The following is a 22,601-nucleotide window of genomic DNA, read 5'->3' as shown; positions in this document are numbered from 1 at the left end:
ATATATTTGGCGCAAAAACAACACTGCACATCACCAAAAGAACATCATACCCGCAGTGAAGCATGGTGGTGGCATCATGCTTTGGGACTGTTTTTCTTTAGCTGGAACAGGGGCCTTAGTTGAGGTAGAGGGAATTATGAACAGTTCCAAATACCAGTCAATATTGACACAAAACCTTCAGGCTTCTGCTAGAAAGCTGAACATGAGGAACTCCACGCAGCTTTTTTTTAAGGAGCGGGTGGCCACTGCGTCCTTTACATCTGTAAAGGACGCAGTGGCCACCCGCTCCTTAACATCCAGCTGTTTACTGGTTGTTGAGAATGCTGGCTACTGCCGGCATTAAAATACATCTAGCTTTCACTAATAAAATACTGCATCACTTCATAAAATAGGTATTGCGGTATTTTAGTAGCGTTTTTTAGTGAACTGCAAGAATTTTTTTGAAAAACGCTAAGAGGTAGTTTACCACCAATCCTAAAGCCAATATTTACGGTTTTGTGAATAGAATCCAATATCACCAAAAGAAAATCTTGTTTGCCCTTTGGAATTATTCATTTATTACGTTGTTTTATTAAGCAATGACAAAGTTATTGCCGAATAAACAGGCCCATAGCAGAAAATGTAAAAATTGTGCTGGTCCATGGGGGGTATACAGGTGTGATTGATGAAGTGACTAACACCACATTTATATGGATCTGGTGAAAACCAAATGATGGGTTTGAAAAATGATGTAAAGAAGTCTAAAAAAATCAAGCTAAATATTTTTTTCTTTTGTGTTAGAGCACCAAGACTGCTGAACACCAAAGGCCATGTAGAGTAAGTTTGTCTATGTTGTAAATAATAGAATAACAGTCTTCTAAGTTGTATACAGCATGTACTGTAAATCAGAGGATCTATGTTTATTCTAGAAAAAATTTAAGTGTAACCTTATAAAAAAATGACTCGCCCAATATAAATGAATAGTAAGGAATAGCTTTATTAAATGTGCAAGGAGTGGAGTTTCCATAGGTAAAACCTTTATTCATCTGCAAGACTGTAAATATAGGTCATTGCACAATGCTTTTATTAATTTGTTTCCACTCAAACTTAAACCACACAGTGAAGCCAAAACATGTGAACATATCTGTTTATAGCCATAACTAATTTGTGTAGTCATTTCTTCATCCATCATTGTACATATCAAGTGAAAGTTCTTCCTTCAGCTGAAAAACTCCAAGATTCTTTACATCTTCTAAATGTATGTAAGTGACAGCATATCATTTTCACACAGCAGATTCTTCTATTAAAAAACAACAAAAATTAGCCTACACTTGAACTTTTACTTATGTATTAGAAAACCTCAATACATGATGAATGTGTACTGTGAAATATAACCCTGTAAATACGGCTACTATACAAAACAAATCTTTCCAAGCTATTGGCCTTGAAAATAATACTTTTCAAATACAAATATTGATAAACAAAGTATTATATATGACAGGGAGGTTGATTTACTAAAGGCAAATATACTGTGCACTAGACATGCAGTTAGTTTCGTTCCAAATCGAAATTCGGCCAAATATTTTGTTATTTGGAAATTGGGATGTATCCGAATTACTGAATTACAATAATAACGTATTTAAACAAATCCAAAATAACAAACTGAAATTTGTAGAAATAGAAAACAAATTTTAATCCAATTCAAAAACAAATTCAAATCAAATTAGAAAAAAATTAAAAAGCATTTTTTCTAAAAAAGAATACAGTAAAATTGAATATAAAATAAAGTAATAGAATAAAAATGAAAGAATAGTAAAGATTGGAATAGAATTTAATAGAATAGAATAAAGTAAAACAGAATATGACCATCTTCTAAATTCAAATAGAATAGAGAATAAAAAAACAATACAATAGAATAAAATAAGAATATAACCATCGTCAGAAATTCAAATTTGAATAGAAAAGATTAGAATAGAAAATAAAAGAAAATAATATAATAGAAAATAAGAGAATAGAATAGAAAGGAATTGAAAAACAATTTATATAGAATAGAATAAATTAGAAAGAATATTCTATTTTATTCTATTGTATTGATTTTCTATTCTATTCTCTTATTTTCTATTCTATTCTTTTCCATTATTTTCTATTCTAATATTTTCTATTCCATTCTAATCTTTTATATTCTAATTCATTCTATTCAAAATTCAAATTTCAAAAGATGGTTATATATTCTATTTTATTCTATTTTATTCTGTGCTATTGTTTTTCTATTCTTTTCTCTTATTTTCTATTCTATTCTTTTCTATTCTACTCTTTCCTATTCAAATTCATTTTATTCGAAATTCTAATTTCTTAAGATGGCTATATTATTACTATCTTCTGAAATTCGAATTTCTGTAGAATGAATTTGAATAGAAAAGATTAGATTAGAAAAGAATACATACGAATAGAAGATTAGAATAAAATAGAAAAGTAATAGAATAAAATAGAAAGAATATACCAGTTATGCCCCATCAACATTTCACAGTGTACCATTGTCCAATCAACATTTGTCACAGGGTACCACCAGTGCACCATCTATATCTGTCACAGTGTACCATTGTCCCATCAATATCTGTCACAGGGTACCACAGTACTCCATGCACATCTATCACAGTGTACCAATGTGCCATCAACATCTGTCACAGGGTACCACCAGTGACCCATCAACATCTGCCACAGTGTACCATTGTCCCATCAACATCTGTCATAGTGTACCACCAGTGCTTCATGCACATCTGTCACAGTGCAGATTATAATCCAAAACAATTGAATCCAAAATAATAGAAAATAATAGAATAGACAAAATAGAAGGAATATAACCTAACCACCTTTAGAAATTTGAATTTTGAATAGAATGAATTTGAATAGAATAGAAAAGCAATAGAATAGAATAAAATAGAAAAAAATGAATATAACTAACCACCTTCAGAAATTCACATTTCGAATAGAATTCATTTTAATAGAAAAGATTAGTATAGAATAGAATAGAATGGAAAAGCAATAGAATAGAAAAGAAAATAGAAAGAATAAGAATACATTTGAATAGAATAGATTAGACTAGAATCCAAAACAATAGAATCCAAAACAATAGAATCGAAAATAAAAATAGAATAGAAAATAATAGAATAGAACAGAATAGAATAGAATAAAATATAAAGAATACAACCATCTTCAGAAATAAAATTTTTGAATAGAATGAATTTGAATAGAAAAGACTAGAATAGAATAGAAAAGAAAATAAGAGAGCAGAATAGAAAAACAATTCATTAAGAATAACATAAAATAGTAAGAATATAACCATTTTATTCTATTTTATTTTATTCTTTTCTATTGATTTTCTATTCTATTATTTTTTATTCTGTTCTTTCCTATTATTTTCTATTCTATTCAATTATATTTTAGTCTTTTCTATTCAAATTTGAATTCATTCTGTTCGAAATTTGAATTTTCAAAGATGGTTATATATTCTATTCTATTAAAAAGGTGTGTGTGATCCCTGCGCTGTCTGAGGTGATTAGAGACTCCCTGCTGCAGCGCCACTGGTACTGATACTGAACAGTTAAATATATATTGTTATGGGGGTAGTGGTGCGCTTCAGGGGTTGGCTAGTAATAAATCTCTAATTAGATGGGTAAGTATATTGTGCAAAAATATCGATCAAAAAGTGCTCAATGTGGTGAGTATGCTCATATGTGTTTTGGTTGAGAAGATAATAGGTGATTAAAGTGCAAGTGCGTTGTGTTACCCAAAGCAATGTGTATATCAATAAAAAGATCAAATATCAAAAGTCTTCTGTATCACATAAACTGATAAAATATACCAACAATTAGTGAACACAATATAAAATTTCAATCCAGTTGATGAAGATAAAAAATAAATATATAAGTGCTCAAATAAAGTGCTGCATGCTTCTTCCAATCAAAATATAAGGTGTTACAAAGTGATTCTAATAGGTGAACCAATGAGTGAACAACCCTGTTGCAATACTTAAAATAAACAGTTTTTCCTGTAAAAAAAAGTCCAAAAAAAATATATATATTGTTTTCCAAAAAAATATCTTGTGTGTAATTTCTCAGTTGTGACCGTGCTTCAATGGTTAAATAAAGTGACTATATTCTCCTCCACCTTGTGTGTCACCTCTATGTGCGCTAAACTTTCACCTTCAAGGCAAGACAGATATGCCTCTGGTGTATATCCAGACTTTTAAATGGATACTTTTCCTTTTAAGACTCTAATTGCTTAATTCCAGATCCTCGATCCTTTTTTTCTTTTTGAGAAGGATTTCCTGGATTCCTATAGATAACCACTTTGGTTCGCTGTCCTTGTCCTATCCTCCTTATTGTGCCTCAGAAACAAAGAGCTATCATGGTGCAGTATATAAAACCTTTTATTTTCGTATATATACAAAGTTGCACTTACAGTGTAGCGAAAATAAACCAGCATAGATCAAAACAACCGCCGCTGTGGAGATCGGGCTCCGTCGTAACGTCACTTCCGGGTATAGGGCTCCTCCTACGCGTTACGTCACGAGGTCACGTGACTTCCTCAGGGATTGGAAGAAGCATGCAGCACTTTATTTGAGCACTTGTATATTTATTTTTTATCTTCATCAACTGGATTGAAATTTTATATTGTGTTCACTAATTGTTGGTATATTTTATCAGTTTATGTGATACAGAAGACTTTTGATATTTGATCTTTTTATTGATATACACATTGCTTTGGGTAACACCACGCACTTGCACTTTAATCACCTATTATCTTCTCAACCAAAACACATATGAGCATACTCACCACATTGAGCACTTTTTGATCGATATTTTTGCACAATATACTTACCCATCTAATTAGAGATTTATTACTAGCCAACCCCTGAAGCGCACCACTACCCCCATAACAATATTCTATTCTATTGTTTTTCAATTCTATTCTTTTTTATTCTATTCTTTTCTATTCTATTCTCCTATTTTCTATTCTTTTATTTTCTATTCTATTCTAATCTTTTCTATGCAAATTAATTATTTTCTAAATTCGAATTTCGGAAGATGGTTATATATTTTTTCTATTTTGTTCTAATTTTCTAATTGTCAGCCAGTATCAATAGCCTAATGCAACAGCTGCATTTAAATAGAAAACAATTCTAATTCAAATGCATTTTCAAATTCAAATACTGATTTTTTTTTTGAATGCGGTCAGATTTTTGGAATTCGAACAAGAAACTAACTAAACAAATTTTTAAAATGATTAAAATTAATGTAACAAATTTAACTAAACACATTTTTTTAAATACTGAATCAAAACTAAATGAAATTAAACAAATTTTTTCATCCTGCATATGTCTAATTGGCACTGCAAGTGCACTTTAGGTGCATTTGCTCTAGCTCTGAGGGGAAGCTCTGCTGTTTCTATCATCAAATCATGTACAAACAAAAATGCAGTTTTTTTTTATTTTCCTTGGATGTGATTGCAAAGTGAGGTGATCTTTGCAAAGTGAAGTTTTACCTCATTTACTAAGCTCTGGAACATGTGGACTTGCAGTGCACAGTATATTTATTTGCTTTTAGTCAATCAACCCCACAGTCTTGTTGGCATGATACTAAAACCAACCACAGACACAGATCACAGGCCTCTGACCTAGACTCAGTAAGGCTTATTTACTAAAGTATTTGAGACTGTTCACACAATAAAACGTGTGAAGATTTACTCATTTGCACAATAGATAAGACTGGTCATACATGGATCAGTTTTTTTCGATCAGCCAGTAAACAGGGATTTGATTTTCATATGACTGGATAATTGACGTGAATCTTCAAACATTTAATACTGTGAAAACTCTCAAATACTTTAGTAAATCAGCCTTAGGCCTCACGTACACAGGCACCTGGGGCTGTACAACATAAACTTTGGGTGTATTTCCCTGCCAAGAAGCCACAGGTGCTGGGCACAGCCATCCATAATTTTGAGCGGCTGTTTGCGGGTATACACAGGTACTTGCATAAACACACGTGTCCGTACTGACCTTCACCTCATGCAGACTGTCTGTGCCCGGGGGCATATGCAGCACCTGTGGCTCTGGGATGAGGAAATAGATCCAGTTTTCATGTTGTACAGCTTGTGAGGCCTTACTGTGTAACTTTTGAGGCCTTACTTTGTAACTGTTCTTTTCTCTTATTAGAAAAATACATTTGCTTACATTGATCTTGATAAGGATCTTCATGGGCACGATGTAATGTGTTTTGTATATATTTGGTTCTAAGAGTGAAGATACACTACATGCAATATATTTTTGAAATTATTACAAAATGTTAATATGTAATAAATTGCTACTCACCTTCACAAGTAGGATAAGTCAGTATATATTCAGTTGGTTGTTCTTTGGATTTAGTACATGTGCCAGTCAGTCCATTCCTGTTTATATATCCAGTTTTACAGGTAAAGCTTATAGTATCTCCTTCTTCATAAAATACCTCATTTTCATGCCTTTCATCGAGTTCTAAGAAGTTTTCATCAAGAAGGTTCTGGGTTATGCGACATATACCTAAAAAAATATTTTCAGAAAAATGGTAAAAAAAGAAAACAAAATTATTTATTTTAAAATATACAGTGCAAAGAAAACGTATTTGATTTTAACTTTGAAATAAAACAAAATTTTTATGCTGGAGCTTGCAGTCCCCAAACCTTGTGCCCGTGGACAAATCACTGGCCGCTTTGACTTGCAAAGTTCTGACATTTCTGGGTAATGTTTTCATAAATGAGATTGATTATAAAACTGCTTTGTATTCTCTCCTGCTGCGTCATAAAATATTTAAAAATATTGAAACAAAAAAAATATAAAATGATATGTATTAAAAGTTACACCAAACTTATTTTGTGAAAAACATAAAATGTAAAGTGACACCAAACTATTTTGTGACAAAAATAATCAGTCCATAAGAGCCCATCTGCCGAAGTCATTGCCATAAAAGTTCCTGTCATCCTATCTTCAACCTGTAGGAGAAGATGTGCATGGACAGCTGTTCAAGTCTTCTTGCATTCCCCTCACTGACTTGTATGTCACAGATGCACCTCATCACACAGATCCTGGAGATGACATCATACAGGTTGAAGACAGGAGGATGGGAACTTTTATGGCAGGGACTTTGGCAGACACTTATTGCACCTAAAGACCAAGGGATCATCAGATGGAGTAACCCTGATTGGACACGTGCCCGTCGTTTGGAACCATCCTGTTTAAAGGGATTTAATAAACACATTTGACCATTTATATGATGATCCACTGGATCCTGTAAAAGACTCATTTATGTGGTGTCACTCGGTGGTGGAAGCACTGAATATTGGGAGTGTGGGGACACCCATTTGACAACTGGATTGCAAGTTGATCATTTATTTTTGAACTTTCCTTTAAACACATTTTCTAATGTTCTTGCTGATGGGCTCTTATGGACTGAATATTTTTTTCACAAAATAGTTTGGTGTCACTTTACATTTCATGTTTGTCACAAAATAGGTTTGTGGTTACTTTAACCACTTGCCGACCGCCGCCCGACTATATACGGCGGTGGTCAGCCCCTCCCAGGCAAAGTGACGTACCGATGCGTCACTAGCCTGGGAGCCAATAGGGGGCGAGGGCTCCCGCCCCCGCTCTTTCCCTAAGCAGCCCGCGCGAGTGACCGGCCGACCCGATGTCTGCCGGTCACTCGCGATCGTCGGGTAGAGAGGGAGAAAGGCAGGCGGCTAATGTAAACAAAGCCGCCTGTCATTCTTCCCTGTGTAAAAACACAGATCATACAGTCCTGCTATGTAGGACCATTGATCTCTGCTGTTACACACACAGCCACATCCAATCACAGTTAGAAGCACGCCCCTAGGGACACACTTAACCCCTCCCTCTCCAATAAAGTTAACCCCTTCCCTCCCAGTGTCATTTTTACAGTAACAGTGCATATGTATAGCACTAATTACTGTAGTAATGTCACTGGTACCCCCAAAAGTGTAAAAATGTCAGTCAAGGGTCCGATCTGTCCGCCGCAATGTCGCAGTCCCGCAAAAAAAAAACGCAGATCGCCGCCATTACTCGTTAAAAAAAAAAACAATAAAAATGACAAAAATCTTTCCCTTAGTTAGTAAACGCAATAACTTTTGTGCAAACCAATCAAAATACGCTTTTTGCGATTTTTTTTTACCAAACATATGTAGCAGAAAACAAATTGGCCTAAAATGTTAAAAAATTTTGATTTTTACATTTTTTTGGGGGGGAATTTTATATAAAAAAATGTGAAAAATATTGTTATTTTTACAAAATTGTCGCTCTTTTTTGTTTATAGCGCATGATCAAAAAATCGCAGAGGTGATCAAATACCACCAAAAGAAAGCTCTGTTTGTGGGAAAAAAAAGGATGTCAATTTCATTTGGGTACAGCATTGCACGACTGCACAATTGTCCATTAAAAGTCACGCAGTGCCGAATCGCAAAATAGGCCCTGGTCAGGAAGGGGGTAAAATCTTCCGGGGTATAAGTGGTTAATTTTCATGTTTGTCACAAAATAGGTTTGTGGTCACTTTAATTTTCATGTTTGTCACAAAATAGGTTTGTGGTCACTTTAAACTCATATAATTTTATATTTTGTTTCAGTATTTTCAAATATTGGTTTAACCACTTAAGCCCCGGAAGATTTTACCCCCATTCCGACCAGGGGGTATTTTGCGATTCGGCACTGCGTGACTTTAACGGACAATTGCGCGGTCGTGCGACGCTGTACCTAAACGAATTTGGCGTCCTTTTTTTCCCACAAACAGAGCTTTCTTTTGGTGGTATTTGGTCACCTGTGCGATTTTTTGATCACGCGCTATAAACAAAAAAAGAGCGTCAATTTTGCAAAAATAGCAATATTTTTCACATTTTTTTATATGAAATTCCCCAAAAAAAAAATTTAAAAATCAAAATTTTTTTACTTTTTCGGCCAATTTGTTTTATGCTACCTATGTTTGGTAAAAAAAAAATCGCAAAAAGCGTATTTTGATTGGTTTGCGCAAAACTTATTGCGTTTACTAACAAAGAGAAAGATTTCTGTCATTTTTGTTGTTTTTTTTTTTAACGTGTAATGGCGGCGATCTGCGATTTTTTTTGCGGTACTGCGACATTGGGGCGGACAGATCGGACCCTTGACTGACATTTTTGACACTTTTGGGGTTACCAGTGACATTTCTACAGTAATCAGTGCTATATATATGCACTGTTACTGTAAAAATACACTGGTAGTGAAGGGGTTAACTTTATTTGGGAGGGAGGGGCTGTGTGTATCCCTAGGGGCGTGCTTTCTACTGTGATTGGCTGGGGCTTGAGCTGTATGGACACTGATCAACGGATCTACATACTAGATCCGAGAGATCAGTGTCTTAACAGCAAGGAGAATGACAGGTGGCTTGTTTACACAAGCTGCCTGACATTCTCCCTCTCCCCCGCCGATCGCCGAGTGACCGGCGGACATCGGGTCCGCCGGTCACACGCGCGGGGGGGTCCGTGACCACGCGGGAGCGGGAGCGCGCCTCCGGGGGCGCGCGCTCGCTCCCTAGACCCTCACAAGCTAGTGACGTAGCCCTACGTCACTTTGCCTGTGAGGGGCTGACTTCCGACGTAGATCGGCGTTAGGCAGTCGGCAAGTGGTTAAGATTGAATCACCTGTTTATTGATTTAGCACTTCTTCCTTATACTATTATATTTTTGCTATTGATGTAACAATTGCTTAAGCAGCTGCTTATTTAGAATATATATACTCCAGCACAGGTTTTCCAAATAATACTTATTTTGCAAAGAATGATGGAAGTCAGTAGAGCTTCACCTCACTTACTAAGATCTGTGGAAAGTTCCTTTGCAAAGTGAACAGACAATTTGTCTTTAGTAAACCAACACCCAGGGCTCCAACCCTAATACAGCACTCTAGAGCCTCCTGAGCACAGTGACTGACAGTTGATGTAATACAGATCATATATACAGATGCTCTGGAAAAACACATTCCTATATGTGTATTGTCCAGCTGGACTGGCAGTGAAAGCATGGCAATGAGCTGCATCAAAAATACACAGAGCAAGCTATCAACACAAGTAACTGCACAGATGTGGGATTTGTGATAGCCCTTCACTTCACTGAGAATGATATCCTATCCTGAAAAGTGCATGTAGTGTACAAACCATAACAATGCCAATGCACAGCATTCAGCACCATCCAGAAAAAAGCAGTGGTACTTTCTGAAGACTACTGTATATGAGTGACCAAGTAAGTAATTTGGCAGCTTAAGTAACAATGCCTATGTAATAGTTGCATTCAAATAAATTGATAGGTGTAAGAAGAAAAAAAAAAACTGTTTAAATACATAAATATCTTTTGCAACTTCTGGTCATTTATATACTGAAAATATTTACAGGAACTCACAAAACTGAACAAGTAGAAATATAATTCTAAAAAAGTTAGTGATACTTACCACCAGAGAAACACCTTGGATATTTCATTTCTCCATCATTACATGAAGCTATTAGGGATCCTGGGCGTTTAAAACTTGCTTTGCATTTTACATTCATTTCTGTGCCATGCTCAAGTATCTCAGGAGCGCTCTCCATCGGCCTAAGTTCAATGTGATTTCTCTCCAAACTGCTGGGAATAATTGTACAAGGCTCTGCAAAATATCAATTAAATCTTATTATATTAAAGTTGTGATTTTAGTGTTATGGTGTTGACTACAAAAGTAACTTGTGGTACTTACTGAGGCATTGTGGAAGTTCATCCCATTCACCATTTTCACATTTTACATTTATGTGTCCACTGAGCACAAATGTGTCTTTACATTTAATATTCACCGAAGACCCAGATTCATAACTGTTTTTTGTTTCAGAAGAAAGTATTGTATTTGGAATGTCAGGAGGAAGACATGACCCTAGAAAATGATTATTGAACATAATATAGATTATAACCAGAAGTCACTATGAACTTTTAATGGTTCTAATAAACAAGCGAAAACAGTAGCCATAACAACCAAAGCCAAATCATAGCAAAATTAACAGAACGGTGAGCACAAAGCAGGGGAAATGTGGAACGGCAGTTTGAATAGACATGACAGGATACACAGAATATCACAGTTTGGGTATGTGGAACGTTCCCAGGAAACTTTGTGAATATTACTCATTTAAAGTTTTGCTGTTGGTGATTGCACAGCAATTTTCATAGCAAAAGTACACCACAATGTTCAGCAGATTGGCACTGAAGCAGGCTATGAGGGTGGACAATAGGCATGAGTGAAATTGGCCAACTTTCTTACACATTTTGCCAACAGACAAAATGCACGGGGAGGGTAAAATCAGGCCCGTCTTTAACATTGGTAAGACCCTGGGCAAGCAATTTATTTGGTCCCCCCCCCTAGCTCCCACCATGCCACCATGCAATTTGCTCTCCACCTGCTCTGAGAGATACAATAAGTAGCAGCTAAACTCAAAATCAGTTTACTGCAGCAGATAAGGCAGCGATTGCTCACTGATTGGTTGCTAGTGGTCACTGCACATCATTAAAGCAAAATGATTGGCTGCTAGAGATTACTGCATATTATTACCACTCACTGATTGGTTGCTAGAGGTTACTGCATATCATTACTGCTGATTGGTTGCTAGAGGTTACTGTACATCATTACTGCTCACTGGTTGCTAGCGGTTACTGCACATCATTACTGTGCTGATTGGTTGCTACAGGTTACTGCACATCATTACTGCTAACTAACTGGTTGCTAGATAGAATATGGTACAAACACACAACAGTCCCCTTGCCAGAGTAGAAGTTTTCCCTTGCAGCAGAATGTATTATGTGGCAGAAAAGATAGGGTTAATGAAGCCGACCAGGAAAACCTTCAAAACAGTACTGTCAATGAGCGTAACAAGTAGAGAGGCAGATAAGTGATAATTTAGTGGCTAAAGCAGTGAAAGTTCAATACAGCAGGGCAAACTAGCTCATTCGGATTGGTAATCACAAAACATACCAGCCGTCCGCTCATCCGTGCCGGCCGACTGATCGGTGTTATGTACATGCGGGGCTGGTGATGTTAATAGCAAGCAGAGGGGCAGAGAAAGGGGATGAAAAGCCAAGCACACATTCTCATTTAGATGTAACTCCTGCCGCCCACCGATTTTCTGCTCATCCATGCCTCCTATGTCATTGCCTCCTCATAGCGATCCTCTCTCACACCTCTGGCCGATTCCACTGCTTGTCAGTATGTCTCTCCACTCGGCCAGCTCCCGCTGTCAGCCAAAGACACTGCCGCTTACTAACTCCCTTTCCCTGCAGCTGCACTATGTAACAGGGATGGATTGTTAGGATGTTGGGCCCCTCAACTTTGACAGGGCCCTGGGCAGGTGCCCCCTTTTGCCCTGCCTTAAAGACGGCCCTGGGTGAAATGATTGGAGTTTTTAAGGTGGTTTAATGCAGAACTCCAGATTTATATTTATCTTCATATGGCAAAAACATACCTTTTTGTAATGGGATGTAAAATTAACTAGTTCCGGACTGCCCGCCGCCGATTTACTGTGGGTCTATGTCGGTCGCGCGCCTGCAGCTAGGGGGCGAGTGCGTGCCGCTGGCGGGGCGCTCCCACCCCCATTTGTCAGCGAGGACTCCGATGCACGGGGCAGGAGGCACGATTGCCGCCTGACACCCACGATCACTCCCCGCTGAGAGAGGGGAGTTCTTCTCTCTGGGATGATCACAGAGTGCCTGTGATCCTTCTATGTAGGGTCACAGGTTTCTGTTATCATTTCACAAGCCCCGCCCCCATACAGTTATAATCACTCCCCTAGGCTCACATTTAACCCGTTAATCACCCACAGTGTTAACCCCTTCCCTGCCAGTGTCATTATTACAGTAACAGTGCATATTTTTATTAGCACTGATTACTGTAGTAATGTCACTGGTCCCCCCAAAAGTGTCAAAAATTTCAATTAGGGGTCCGATCTGTCCGCTGCAATGTTGCAGTCCCACAAAAAAATCGCATAAATCTTTGTCGTAGTTAGAAGGCGCAATAACTTTTGTGCAAACCCATCAAAATACGCTTATTGTGATTTTTTTTACCAAAAATATGTAGCAGAAAACAAATTGGCCTAAGATGTTAAAAAATTTTGATTACATTTTTTTTTTGGGGAATGTTATATAGCAGAAAGTGAAAATTATTGTATTTTTTCAGAATTGTCGCAATTTTTTTGTTTATAGCGCAAAAAATAAAAATTGCAGAGGTGATCAAATACTACCAAAAGAAAGCTCTATTTGTGGGAAAAATCAATTTTATTTGGGTACAGCATCACATAACTGCACAAGTGTCCATTAAATAACGCAGTGCCGAATCGCAAAAAATGGCCTAGTCATTAAAGCGGAGTTCCGGCCTAAAAATCCACTTCGGGCAATCCGCTTGCTCAGTGTCACCTACAAAAGAAATGGATAGTTCCTATTTTTTTTTTTTTTTCAATTACTTACCTTGATATTGAAGAAATTATACTTACCTTTCTTCCACTTCCTCCCTCTGCGGCCGCGGCCCGCGCCGTCACTTCCTGCTTGCATTGATTCCTGGGAACTGAACGTCATCGCTCCCAGAAATCAATGCGCCTGCACCGGCCCCGCTCATCAGTTTCAGGGCAAGCGCGTCATTCCCTGCAAAACAGCTTCTGGGCATGCCCAGAAGCTGTGCAGGGATGACGCGCCTGCCCCAGAAGTGACGAGCGGGGCCGGTGCAGGGCATTGTGGGACCGAAGAGGACATGGAAGAGGACGCCGAAGAGGACACGCTGGCTTTAGCTGCCCACACCTGAGATGGCAGCTCTGGACAAGACATTTTCAAGGTAATTATTCCTTCTAAAAGGTAAGTGCAACCTGGGACAGTTCAGAGGCTATCCATTATGAAATGTACTAACCGAGGCTGGAACTCCGCTTTAAGGGGGTAAATCCTTCCGGTCCAGAAGTGGTTAATCTATACTCCATTCATTAGTTTGCTGGTACTACTATCAGTGCCAAATGTCTCTGCTGCACAAAGGAGTGCTATAGCTGTGCTATAGATCTACAGAGGATGCCATTGCATTGGCCTTGCAATCTGTGCTGTCTAATTTGGAAAATAAGAATAGCTATGCCCACATGCTCTTTATTTATTTTATTTAATCTTTTTATTATAGTTTTGCCAATAAAACCTGTTGCCAAGCTGAAATCTTTGGGACTGAGCCCATCGTTTTGTAACTGAATTTTGGATTTTCTGTCTGTTAGGCAGAAGAGGGTAAAAGTTGGTAATTATTACTCATTAAAACTGTCCCTTAGTACAAGAGTGACACAGGGATGTGTGATAAGTAGAGTTGAGCGGACACCTGGATGTCCGTGTTCGGCGGGTTTCGGCCGAACTTGAAAAAAAAGTCCGGGTCCGTGACCCGGACTTTTTCCGAACTTTACCCGGACACCGAACCCCATTGAAGTCAATGGGGACCCAAACTTTCAGGCACTAAAATGGCTCTAAAACACCAATGGAAAGGCCTAGAGTGCTGCAAATGGCAGCAAAACGTAGTTAAGAGCATGGCAAGTGCTCTGCAAACAAATGTGGATAGGGAAATAACTTAAAACAACAAAAAAAACAGAAAAATAAAACAATTTTCTTCATCTGTGAAGGACGAGGCCCATATGGAGTAGGAGGGAGGTTGAGGTGGCGGTGGATGTGGCGGTGTAGGTGGAAGCCACGGTGGAGGGAGACGAGGTAGCCAACACTGCTTTTTTTCAGTCATTTTAAATTGGGGTACACCCCTAAAGAGTGAGAAAGATCAAAAATAGAACAATGGCTGGGTAAGGTCGGTATCCATCTCTATTCTGCACAAGGTACGGAAAAGTCCTGTGGGATCCATGCCTGGTTCATTTTAATGAACGTGAGCTTGTCCACATTGTCTCTGGACAGGCGGCTGCGCTTGTCTGTGATAACGCCCCCAGCCGTGCTAAATACACGTTCAGATAATACACTGGCTGCAGGGCACGCCAGCACCTCCAAGGCGTAAAGGGCAAGCTCAGGCCATGTGCCCAATTTGGGGACCCAGAAGTTGAAGGGGGCAGACCCGTCATTCACTACATGTAGGCGTGTACACACATACTTCTCCACCATGTTGGTGAAATGCTGTCTCCTGCTAAGACGTTCCATATGAGCTGCTGGTGCTGCTGTTTGTTGTGGCGTGCTGACAAACTTTTCCACATTTTGTCCATGCTAACCCTGCCTTCTGAGGTGCTGGCGGTGCCCTGGTTGGGTTGGCGACCTCTTCCTCCTCTGCCTTGGCCTTGTGCTTCCACTGTGGCCCCGCTGTCAGGTGTGAATGCCAGCAGCATCGCGTCTACCAGCGTGCGCTTGTACTCGCACATCTTGCGATCACGCTCCAGTGAGTGAATTAAGGACGGTACATTGTCCTTGTAATGGGGATCCAGCAGCGTGGCCACCCAGTAATCAGCACAAGTTAGAATGTGGGCAACTCGGCGGTCATTGTGGAGACACTGCAGCATGTAATCGCTCATGTGTGCCAGGCTGCCCAGAGGCAATGAAAGGCTGTCCTCTGTGGGAGTTGTATCGTCTGTGTCCTCTGTATCCCCCCAGCCACGCACCAGTGATGGCCATGAGCTGGCCTGGGTGCCACCCTGCTGTGAACATGGTTCCATCTCCTCCTCCATCTCCTCCTCCTCATCCTCCAGAACTGTGCCCCTGCTGGACAATTGTGTCCCTGGCATTTGTGTATGCAGGAACCAACCCTCTGAGCCACTTGCGAATGACTGCCCTGAAAGCCTTGGAAATGTTACCTCTTCATCCTCCTCCTCATCCTGTGCCACATCCTCTTCCATCATCGCCCAAATTGTTTTTTGAAGGAGGCATAGAAGTGGGATAGTTAAACTGACAACGGCGTCATCGGCACTGGCCATGTTGGTGGAGTACTCAAAACCGCGCAACAAGGCACACAGGTCTCGCATGGAGGCCCAGTTATTGGTGGTGAAGTGGTGCTGTTCCGCAGAGCGACTCACATGTGCGTGCTGCAGCTGAAACTCCACTATGGCCTGCTGCTGCTCGCACAGTCTTTCCAGCATGTGCAAGGTGGAGTTCCACCTTGCACATATGAGGCGGTGAGCGGGAAGGCCGAAGTTACGCTGCAGCGCTGACAGGCGAGCAGCAGCAGGGTGAGAACACGAAAGTGCGCACAGACGGCCCGCACTTTCTGCAGCAGCTCTGACATATCGGGGTCATTTTTAAGGAACCTCTGCACCACCAAATTCAGCACATGCGCCAGGCAAGGGATGTGCGTCAAACCGGCTAGGCCCAGAGCTGCTATGAGATTTCGCCCGTTATCGCACACCACCAGGCCGGGCTTGAGGCTCGCTGGCAGCAACCACTCATTTGTCTGCTGTTCCATGCTCCTCCACAACTCCTGCGCGGTGTGTGGTTTTTCCCCCAAACAGGCAAGTTTTAAAACTGCCTGCTGTCATTTACCCCGGCTGTGCAGAAGTTGGTGGTGAAGGTGTTACGCTGACCGGATGAGGAGGCGGTAGAGGATGAGGAAGCGGAGTAGGAGGAGTTAGGAACAGGAGGCAAACGGAAGCGCCCTGCAATCCTCGGTGGTGGAAGGACATGCGCCAAATTGCTATCCGCCTCAGGCCCATCCGCCACTGCATTTACCCAGTGTGCCGTTAGGGAGATATAACGCCCCTGACCGTGCTTACTGGTCCACGTATCGGTAGCTAGGTGGACCTTGGCACAGATGGCGTTGCACAGTGCACACCTGATTTTTTCCCCCACTTGGTTGTGCAGGGAAGGGATGGCTTGCCTGGAAAAGTAGTGCTGCTGGGCACGACGTACTGTTGGACAGCCAACGACATAAGGCTTTTAAAACTGTGCGTCTCCACCAGACGGAATGACAGCATTTCAAAGGCCAAGAATTTTGAAATTCTGGCATTCAGGGCCAGGGTTCGAGGGTGGGTAGGGGGGTACTTCCTCTTCCTCTGAAGTGTTTGGGAGATGGAAAACTGAACGCTTCCACGCTTCCACAATGGTTGGTGACCCAGGTGGTGGTGTTGCTGACAGATCGTCTGTTTGCGGGTTGGCAGGTGCCGGTATCACTAGAGAGGTGGATGAAGAGGCCGAGACTGCAGCAGAAGAGGAAGCAGGAGGAGCCAGAGACCTTTCTTGGTTTTGAAGGTGTCTACTCCACTGCAGCTCGTGCTTTGCACTTAGATGCCTGATCATGCAGGTTGTGCTCAGGTTGAGAAGGTTTATGCCTCGCTTCAGGCTCTGATTGCACAGGGTGAAAACCACTCGTGTCCTGCCATCAGCACATTTTCTGAAGAACTTCCATGCTAGAGAACTCCTTTGAGCTGGCTTTGGTGTGCTCGGTCCCTTGCTGCGTTGGGCAGTAGCAGGCGTAGTGTCTAGGGCACGGCCGCTCCGCTTCTGCACCCTGCTCCCTCTTCTGCTGTGCTGGTGGCTCTGTACGACTACCGGCTCTTCCTCCAAACTACTCAGGTCACCTGCATGAACTTCATTCCATGTGGGGTCGAGGACCTCATCGTCCTCCACATCATCTTCCACCCAGTCTTCACCCCTGCCCTCCTTGTCGGTCTCCACAATTCTGAGTGCCGCAGCAGTTGGCACCTGCGTTTCGTCATCATCGGAGACGTGCTGCGATGGTCCTTCCATGTACTCATCTTGAGAAATAAGTGGTTGGGCATCGCTGCACTCAATCTCTTCCACTTCTGGGGCAGGGCTAGGTGGATGGCCCTGGGAAACCCTGCTGACAGAGTCATCAAAAAGAAGAAGAGACTGCTGCATGACTTGGGGCTCAGACTGCTTGCCTGATTTGCAAGGGGGTGAGGTGAAAGACGGTTGGACATCGGCTGCAGGTGCCAACTCTGACCTTTCTGCAGTAGACTGGGTGGGAGACAATGTGAAGGAACCGGAGGCACTGTCAGCAGCAAACCAATCTACTATCGCCTCTTCTTGTTCTGGCCTCATCACTTCTATAGGTGCATGATGCCCTACCAAATACTGCTGCAGGTTCTGTCGCCTTCTCACACTTGAGGAAGGTGTTTCACTTGTGCGTGTAGCTGGCACAGATCGACCACGTCCTCTCCTTGCAACAGGAGTTCTACCAGCAGCACCACGACCCAGGCCACGGCCCCTATTTGACGGTCTCCTCATATTTCTGTAATTTATGATCTTGCCCTAGAAAGGTGTTTATTGAACAGCGGAACAAAACAACAACAGTATTGCACGGGTGTATCTCACAGTCAAATATGCAAACTATGCCGCAATTTAATTTTTTTTACCCCAAAAGGGTGTTTATTAAATAGCGGAATAGAAAAACAGTATACAAATACAACAGGTGTATCTCACAGTCAAATATGCAAAGAATGCCGCAAATTTATTTTTTTTCACCCCAAAAGGGTGTATATTGAATAGGGGGATAGAAAAAAGGATATAAAACGGTGTATCTCACACGTACAAACACAGACTAGGCCCCGATTACAATTTTTTGTACCCTAAAGGGAGGGTGAGGAAGAGGAGTAGGAGGAGTTCGGAACAGGAGGCAAACTGAAGCGCAATGCAATCCTTGGCGGTGAAAGGAGATGCGCCAAACAAATTTAAAAGGTGTATCTCACACGTACCGATACAGACTATGCCGTAATTTAATTTTTTACACTCCAAAAGGGTGTATATTGAATAGCGGAATAGGAAAAATTTTATAAAACGGTGTATCTTACACGTACAAAAACAGACTAGGCCCCGATTACAATTTTTGTAAACCCTTAAGGGAGGATGATGATGAGGAGTAGGAGGAGTTCGGAACAGGAGGCAAACTGAAGCGCCCTACAATCATCGGCGGTGGAAGTAGATGCGCCAAACAAATTTAAAAAGGTGTATCTCACACGTACCGATACAGACTATGCCGTAATTTAATTTTTTACACTCCAAAAGGGTGTATATTGAATAGCGGAATAGAAAATATGATATATAAGGTGTATCTATCTCACACGTACAGACCCAGACTAGGCCCGATTACTATTTTTTGTACCCTAAAGGCAGGATGAGGAGTAGGAGGAGTTCGGAACAGGAGGCAAACTGAAGCACCCTGCAATCCTCGGCGGTGGAAGACGCGCCTCAAAAATTGGAAAGGTGTATCTCACACGTACCGATACAGACTATGCCGCAATTTAATTCTTTTTACCCCAAGGGTGTAGATTGAATAGCGGAATAGAAAATATGATATCAAAAGTAGTGTTGAGTGAACACGGACTGTATTATTCATGTTCGTACTGAATAATTGGATTTTTGTTACCCGGTCATTGTATTTCCGGGTTTGTATGTATTGGCGCGCTTTTAATGGCGGGCTTTCAACAGCCAATCAACAAGCGTTTAACTGGTGTGCCTTAAGACATCCCAGCCATGCCTACAAATGTATTAGTAGCTGTGATTGGCCATCTGAAGCATGTGACCAAGTCTTTATAAGTTCGAGACCGAGCGCCGCTGCGTCATTATGCTGTAGTACAGGGACAGAGCACACATCATACGTGCTGGCTGCTGATTAGGGACAGACAGGCAAAAAATCATATTGTGTCCGAAAAGAATTGAGGGACAAGTCGGAGTGCTGCAGGCAGGGCGAGATATATGCATTTTACGGCGAGGCTGGAGATATTTAGGGTCAGTGTTCTACAATCGATTTTGCAGTGTGGGGGGGGGGGGTTTGCAGTCCCGGCAGTGACCGATCTTATCGATCCTTTTAGGGAGAGTCTGGAGATAGGCAGGTGTCAGTGGTCCACATCGATTTTGCTGTGTGTGGGGTGGTGTGAACACAATCTTTTTGCCCACTGAGGAGGAGGGAGAAAAAAGTATTTTTTATCAGTCAGTTGTGTGCAGCGTTTTTCCTTCAGTGCTGCTGTGCTGACTGTGATAATACACTGATGTGTTCACATGTGCTATTATTGAGTGATTTCAAAAGTTATACACTTTTTTCTATTCCACTATTCAATATACACCCTTGGGTTAAAAAAATTTAATTGTGGCATAGTCTGTACTAATCTAGTTAAAAATTACAAACTTAAAAGGGGAATTTTCTTCCCTCCATAGCTTGCAGCAGAGTTGACTGATATAAGACACTGCTGTTCACATGTGCTATTGATAAATCACCAATTTTATATCATATTTTCTATTCCGCTATTTAATCTTCACCTTTGGGTAAAAACAATTAAATTGCGGGATAGTCTGTATCGGTACGTGTGAGATACACCTTTCCAATTTTTGGGGCGCATCTCATACTGCCGAGGATTTGAGGGTGCTGCCTGTTCCGAACTCCTCCTACTCTTCACCCATTGGGGGTACAAAAAATAGTAATTTGGGCCTAGTCTGGGTCTCTATGTGTGAGATACATACACCTTTTGATATCATATTTTCTATTCCGCTATTCAATCTACACCTTTGGGTAAAAACAATTAAATTGCGGGATAGTCTGTGTCGGTAGGTGTGAGATACACCTTTCCAATTTTTGGGGCGCATCTCATACTGCCGACGATTTGAGAGTGCTTCAATCTGCCTCCTGCCTGTTCCGAACTCCTCCTACTCCTCATCCTGCCTTTGGGGGTACAAAAAATAGTAATCGGGGCCTAGTCTGGTTCTGTACGTGTGAGATACATACACCTTTTTTTTGATAATATTTTCTATTCCGCTATTTAATCTACACCTTTGGGTAAAAACAATTAAATTGTGGGATAGTCTGTGTCGGTACATGTGAGATACACCTTTCCAATTTTTGGGGCGCATCTCATACTGCCGAGGATTTGAGGGTGCTTCAGTGTGCCTCCTGCCTGTTCCGAACTCCTCCTACTCCTCATCCTGCCTTTGGGGGTACAAAAAATAGTAATTTGGGCCTAGTCTGTGTCTCTACGTGTGAGATACATACACCTTTTCATATCATATTTTCTATTCCGCTATTCAATCTACACCTTTGGGTAAAAACAATTAAATTGCGGGATAGTCTGTTTCGGTACGTGTGAGATACACCTTTCCAATTTTTGGGGTGCATCTAATACTGCCGAGGATTTGAGGGTGCTTCAGTGTGCCTCCTGCCTGTACCGAACTCCTCCTACTCCTCATCCTGCCTTTGGGGGGTACAAAAAATAGTAATTTGGGCCTAGTCTGTGTCTCTACGTGTGAGATACATACACCTTTTGATATCATATTTTCTATTCCGCTATTCAATCTACACCTTTGGAGTAAAAACAATTAAATTGTGGGATAGTCTGTGTCGGTACGTGTGAGATACATACACCTTTTGATATCATATTTTCTATTCCGCTATTTAATCTACACCTTTGGAGTAAAAACAATTAAATTGCGGGATAGTCTGTGTCGGTACGTGTGAGATACATACACCTTTTGATATCATATTTTCTATTCCGCTATTCAAACTACACCTTTGGAGTAAAAACAATTAAATTGCGGGATAGTCTGTGTCGGTACGTGTGAGATACATACACCTTTTGATATCATATTTTCTATTCCGCTATTCAATCTACACCTTTGGGTAAAAACAATTAAATTGCGGGATAGTCTGTGTCGGTACGTGTGAGATACACCTTTCCAATTTTTGGGGCGCATCTCATACTGCCGAGGATTTGAGGGTGCTTCAGTCTGCCTCCTGCCTGTTCCGAACTCCTCCTACTCCTCATCCTGCCTTTGGGGGTACAAAAAATAGTAATCGGGGCCTAGTCTGGTTCTGTACGTGTGAGATACATACACCTTTTTTTTGATAATATTTTCTATTCCGCTATTTAATCTACACCTTTGGAGTAAAAACAATTAAATTGCGGGATAGTCTGTGTCGGTAAGTGTGAGATACATACACCTTTTGATATCATATTTTCTATTCCGCTATTCAATCTACACCTTTGAAGTAAAAACAATTAAATTGCGGGATAGTCTGTGTCGGTACGTGTGAGGTACATACACCTTTTGATATCATATTTTCTATTCCGCTATTCAATCTACACCTTTGGGGTAAAAACAATTAAATTGCGGGATAGTCTGTGTCGGTACGTGTGAGATACACCTTTCCAATTTTTGGGGCGCATCTCATACCGCCGAGGATTGCAGGGTGCTTCAGTCTGCCTCCTACCTGTTCCGAACTCCTCCTACTCCTCATCCTGCCTTTGGTGGTGCAAAAAATAGTAATCGGGGCCTAGTCTGGGTTTGTACGTGTGAGATACACCACCGTTTTGTAAAATTTTTCCTATTCCGCTATTCAATATACACCCTGTTTGAGTGTAAAAAATAAAATTACGGCATAGTCTGTATCGGTACATGTGAGATACACCTTTTTAAATTTGTTTGGCGCATCTCCTTCCACCGCCGAGGATTGCAGGGCGCTTCAGTTTGCCTCCTGTTCCCAACTCCTCCTACTCCTCTTCCTCATCCTGCCTTTAGGGTACAAAAATTTTTAATCGGGGCCTAGTCTGTGTTTGTAGGTGTGAGATACACCGTTTTTTATCCTTTTTCCTATTCCGCTATTC

At 40.9% G+C, this 22,601-nt stretch overlaps 1 protein-coding gene across 1 annotated transcript in view; it reads right to left on the bottom strand.

Moving 5' to 3' along the window:
- Positions 1-1,224: 1,224 nt before the first annotated feature.
- LOC309562208 (uncharacterized protein) overlaps positions 1,225-22,601 on the bottom strand; it is a gene marked incomplete at its 5' end in the record, with an annotated part of 1,875,955 nt that continues 1,854,578 nt past the window's right edge. The window contains 4 exons of the mRNA XM_082266327.1: positions 1,225-1,279; positions 6,353-6,559; positions 10,499-10,690; positions 10,778-10,948. Of these exons, the coding sequence (XP_082122453.1) occupies positions 1,263-1,279; positions 6,353-6,559; positions 10,499-10,690; positions 10,778-10,948 (587 nt within the window). The 3' untranslated portion in view covers positions 1,225-1,262. The remainder of the gene's footprint in view (positions 1,280-6,352; positions 6,560-10,498; positions 10,691-10,777; positions 10,949-22,601) is intronic.

Source organism: Pelophylax lessonae, assembly GCF_965119305.1.
Source record: "Pelophylax lessonae genome assembly, chromosome: 8".
NCBI lineage: Eukaryota > Metazoa > Chordata > Amphibia > Anura > Ranidae > Pelophylax > Pelophylax lessonae.
The sequence above is the reverse complement of the archived record's forward strand: the minus strand, read 5'-3'. Positions and strand labels throughout refer to the sequence as shown.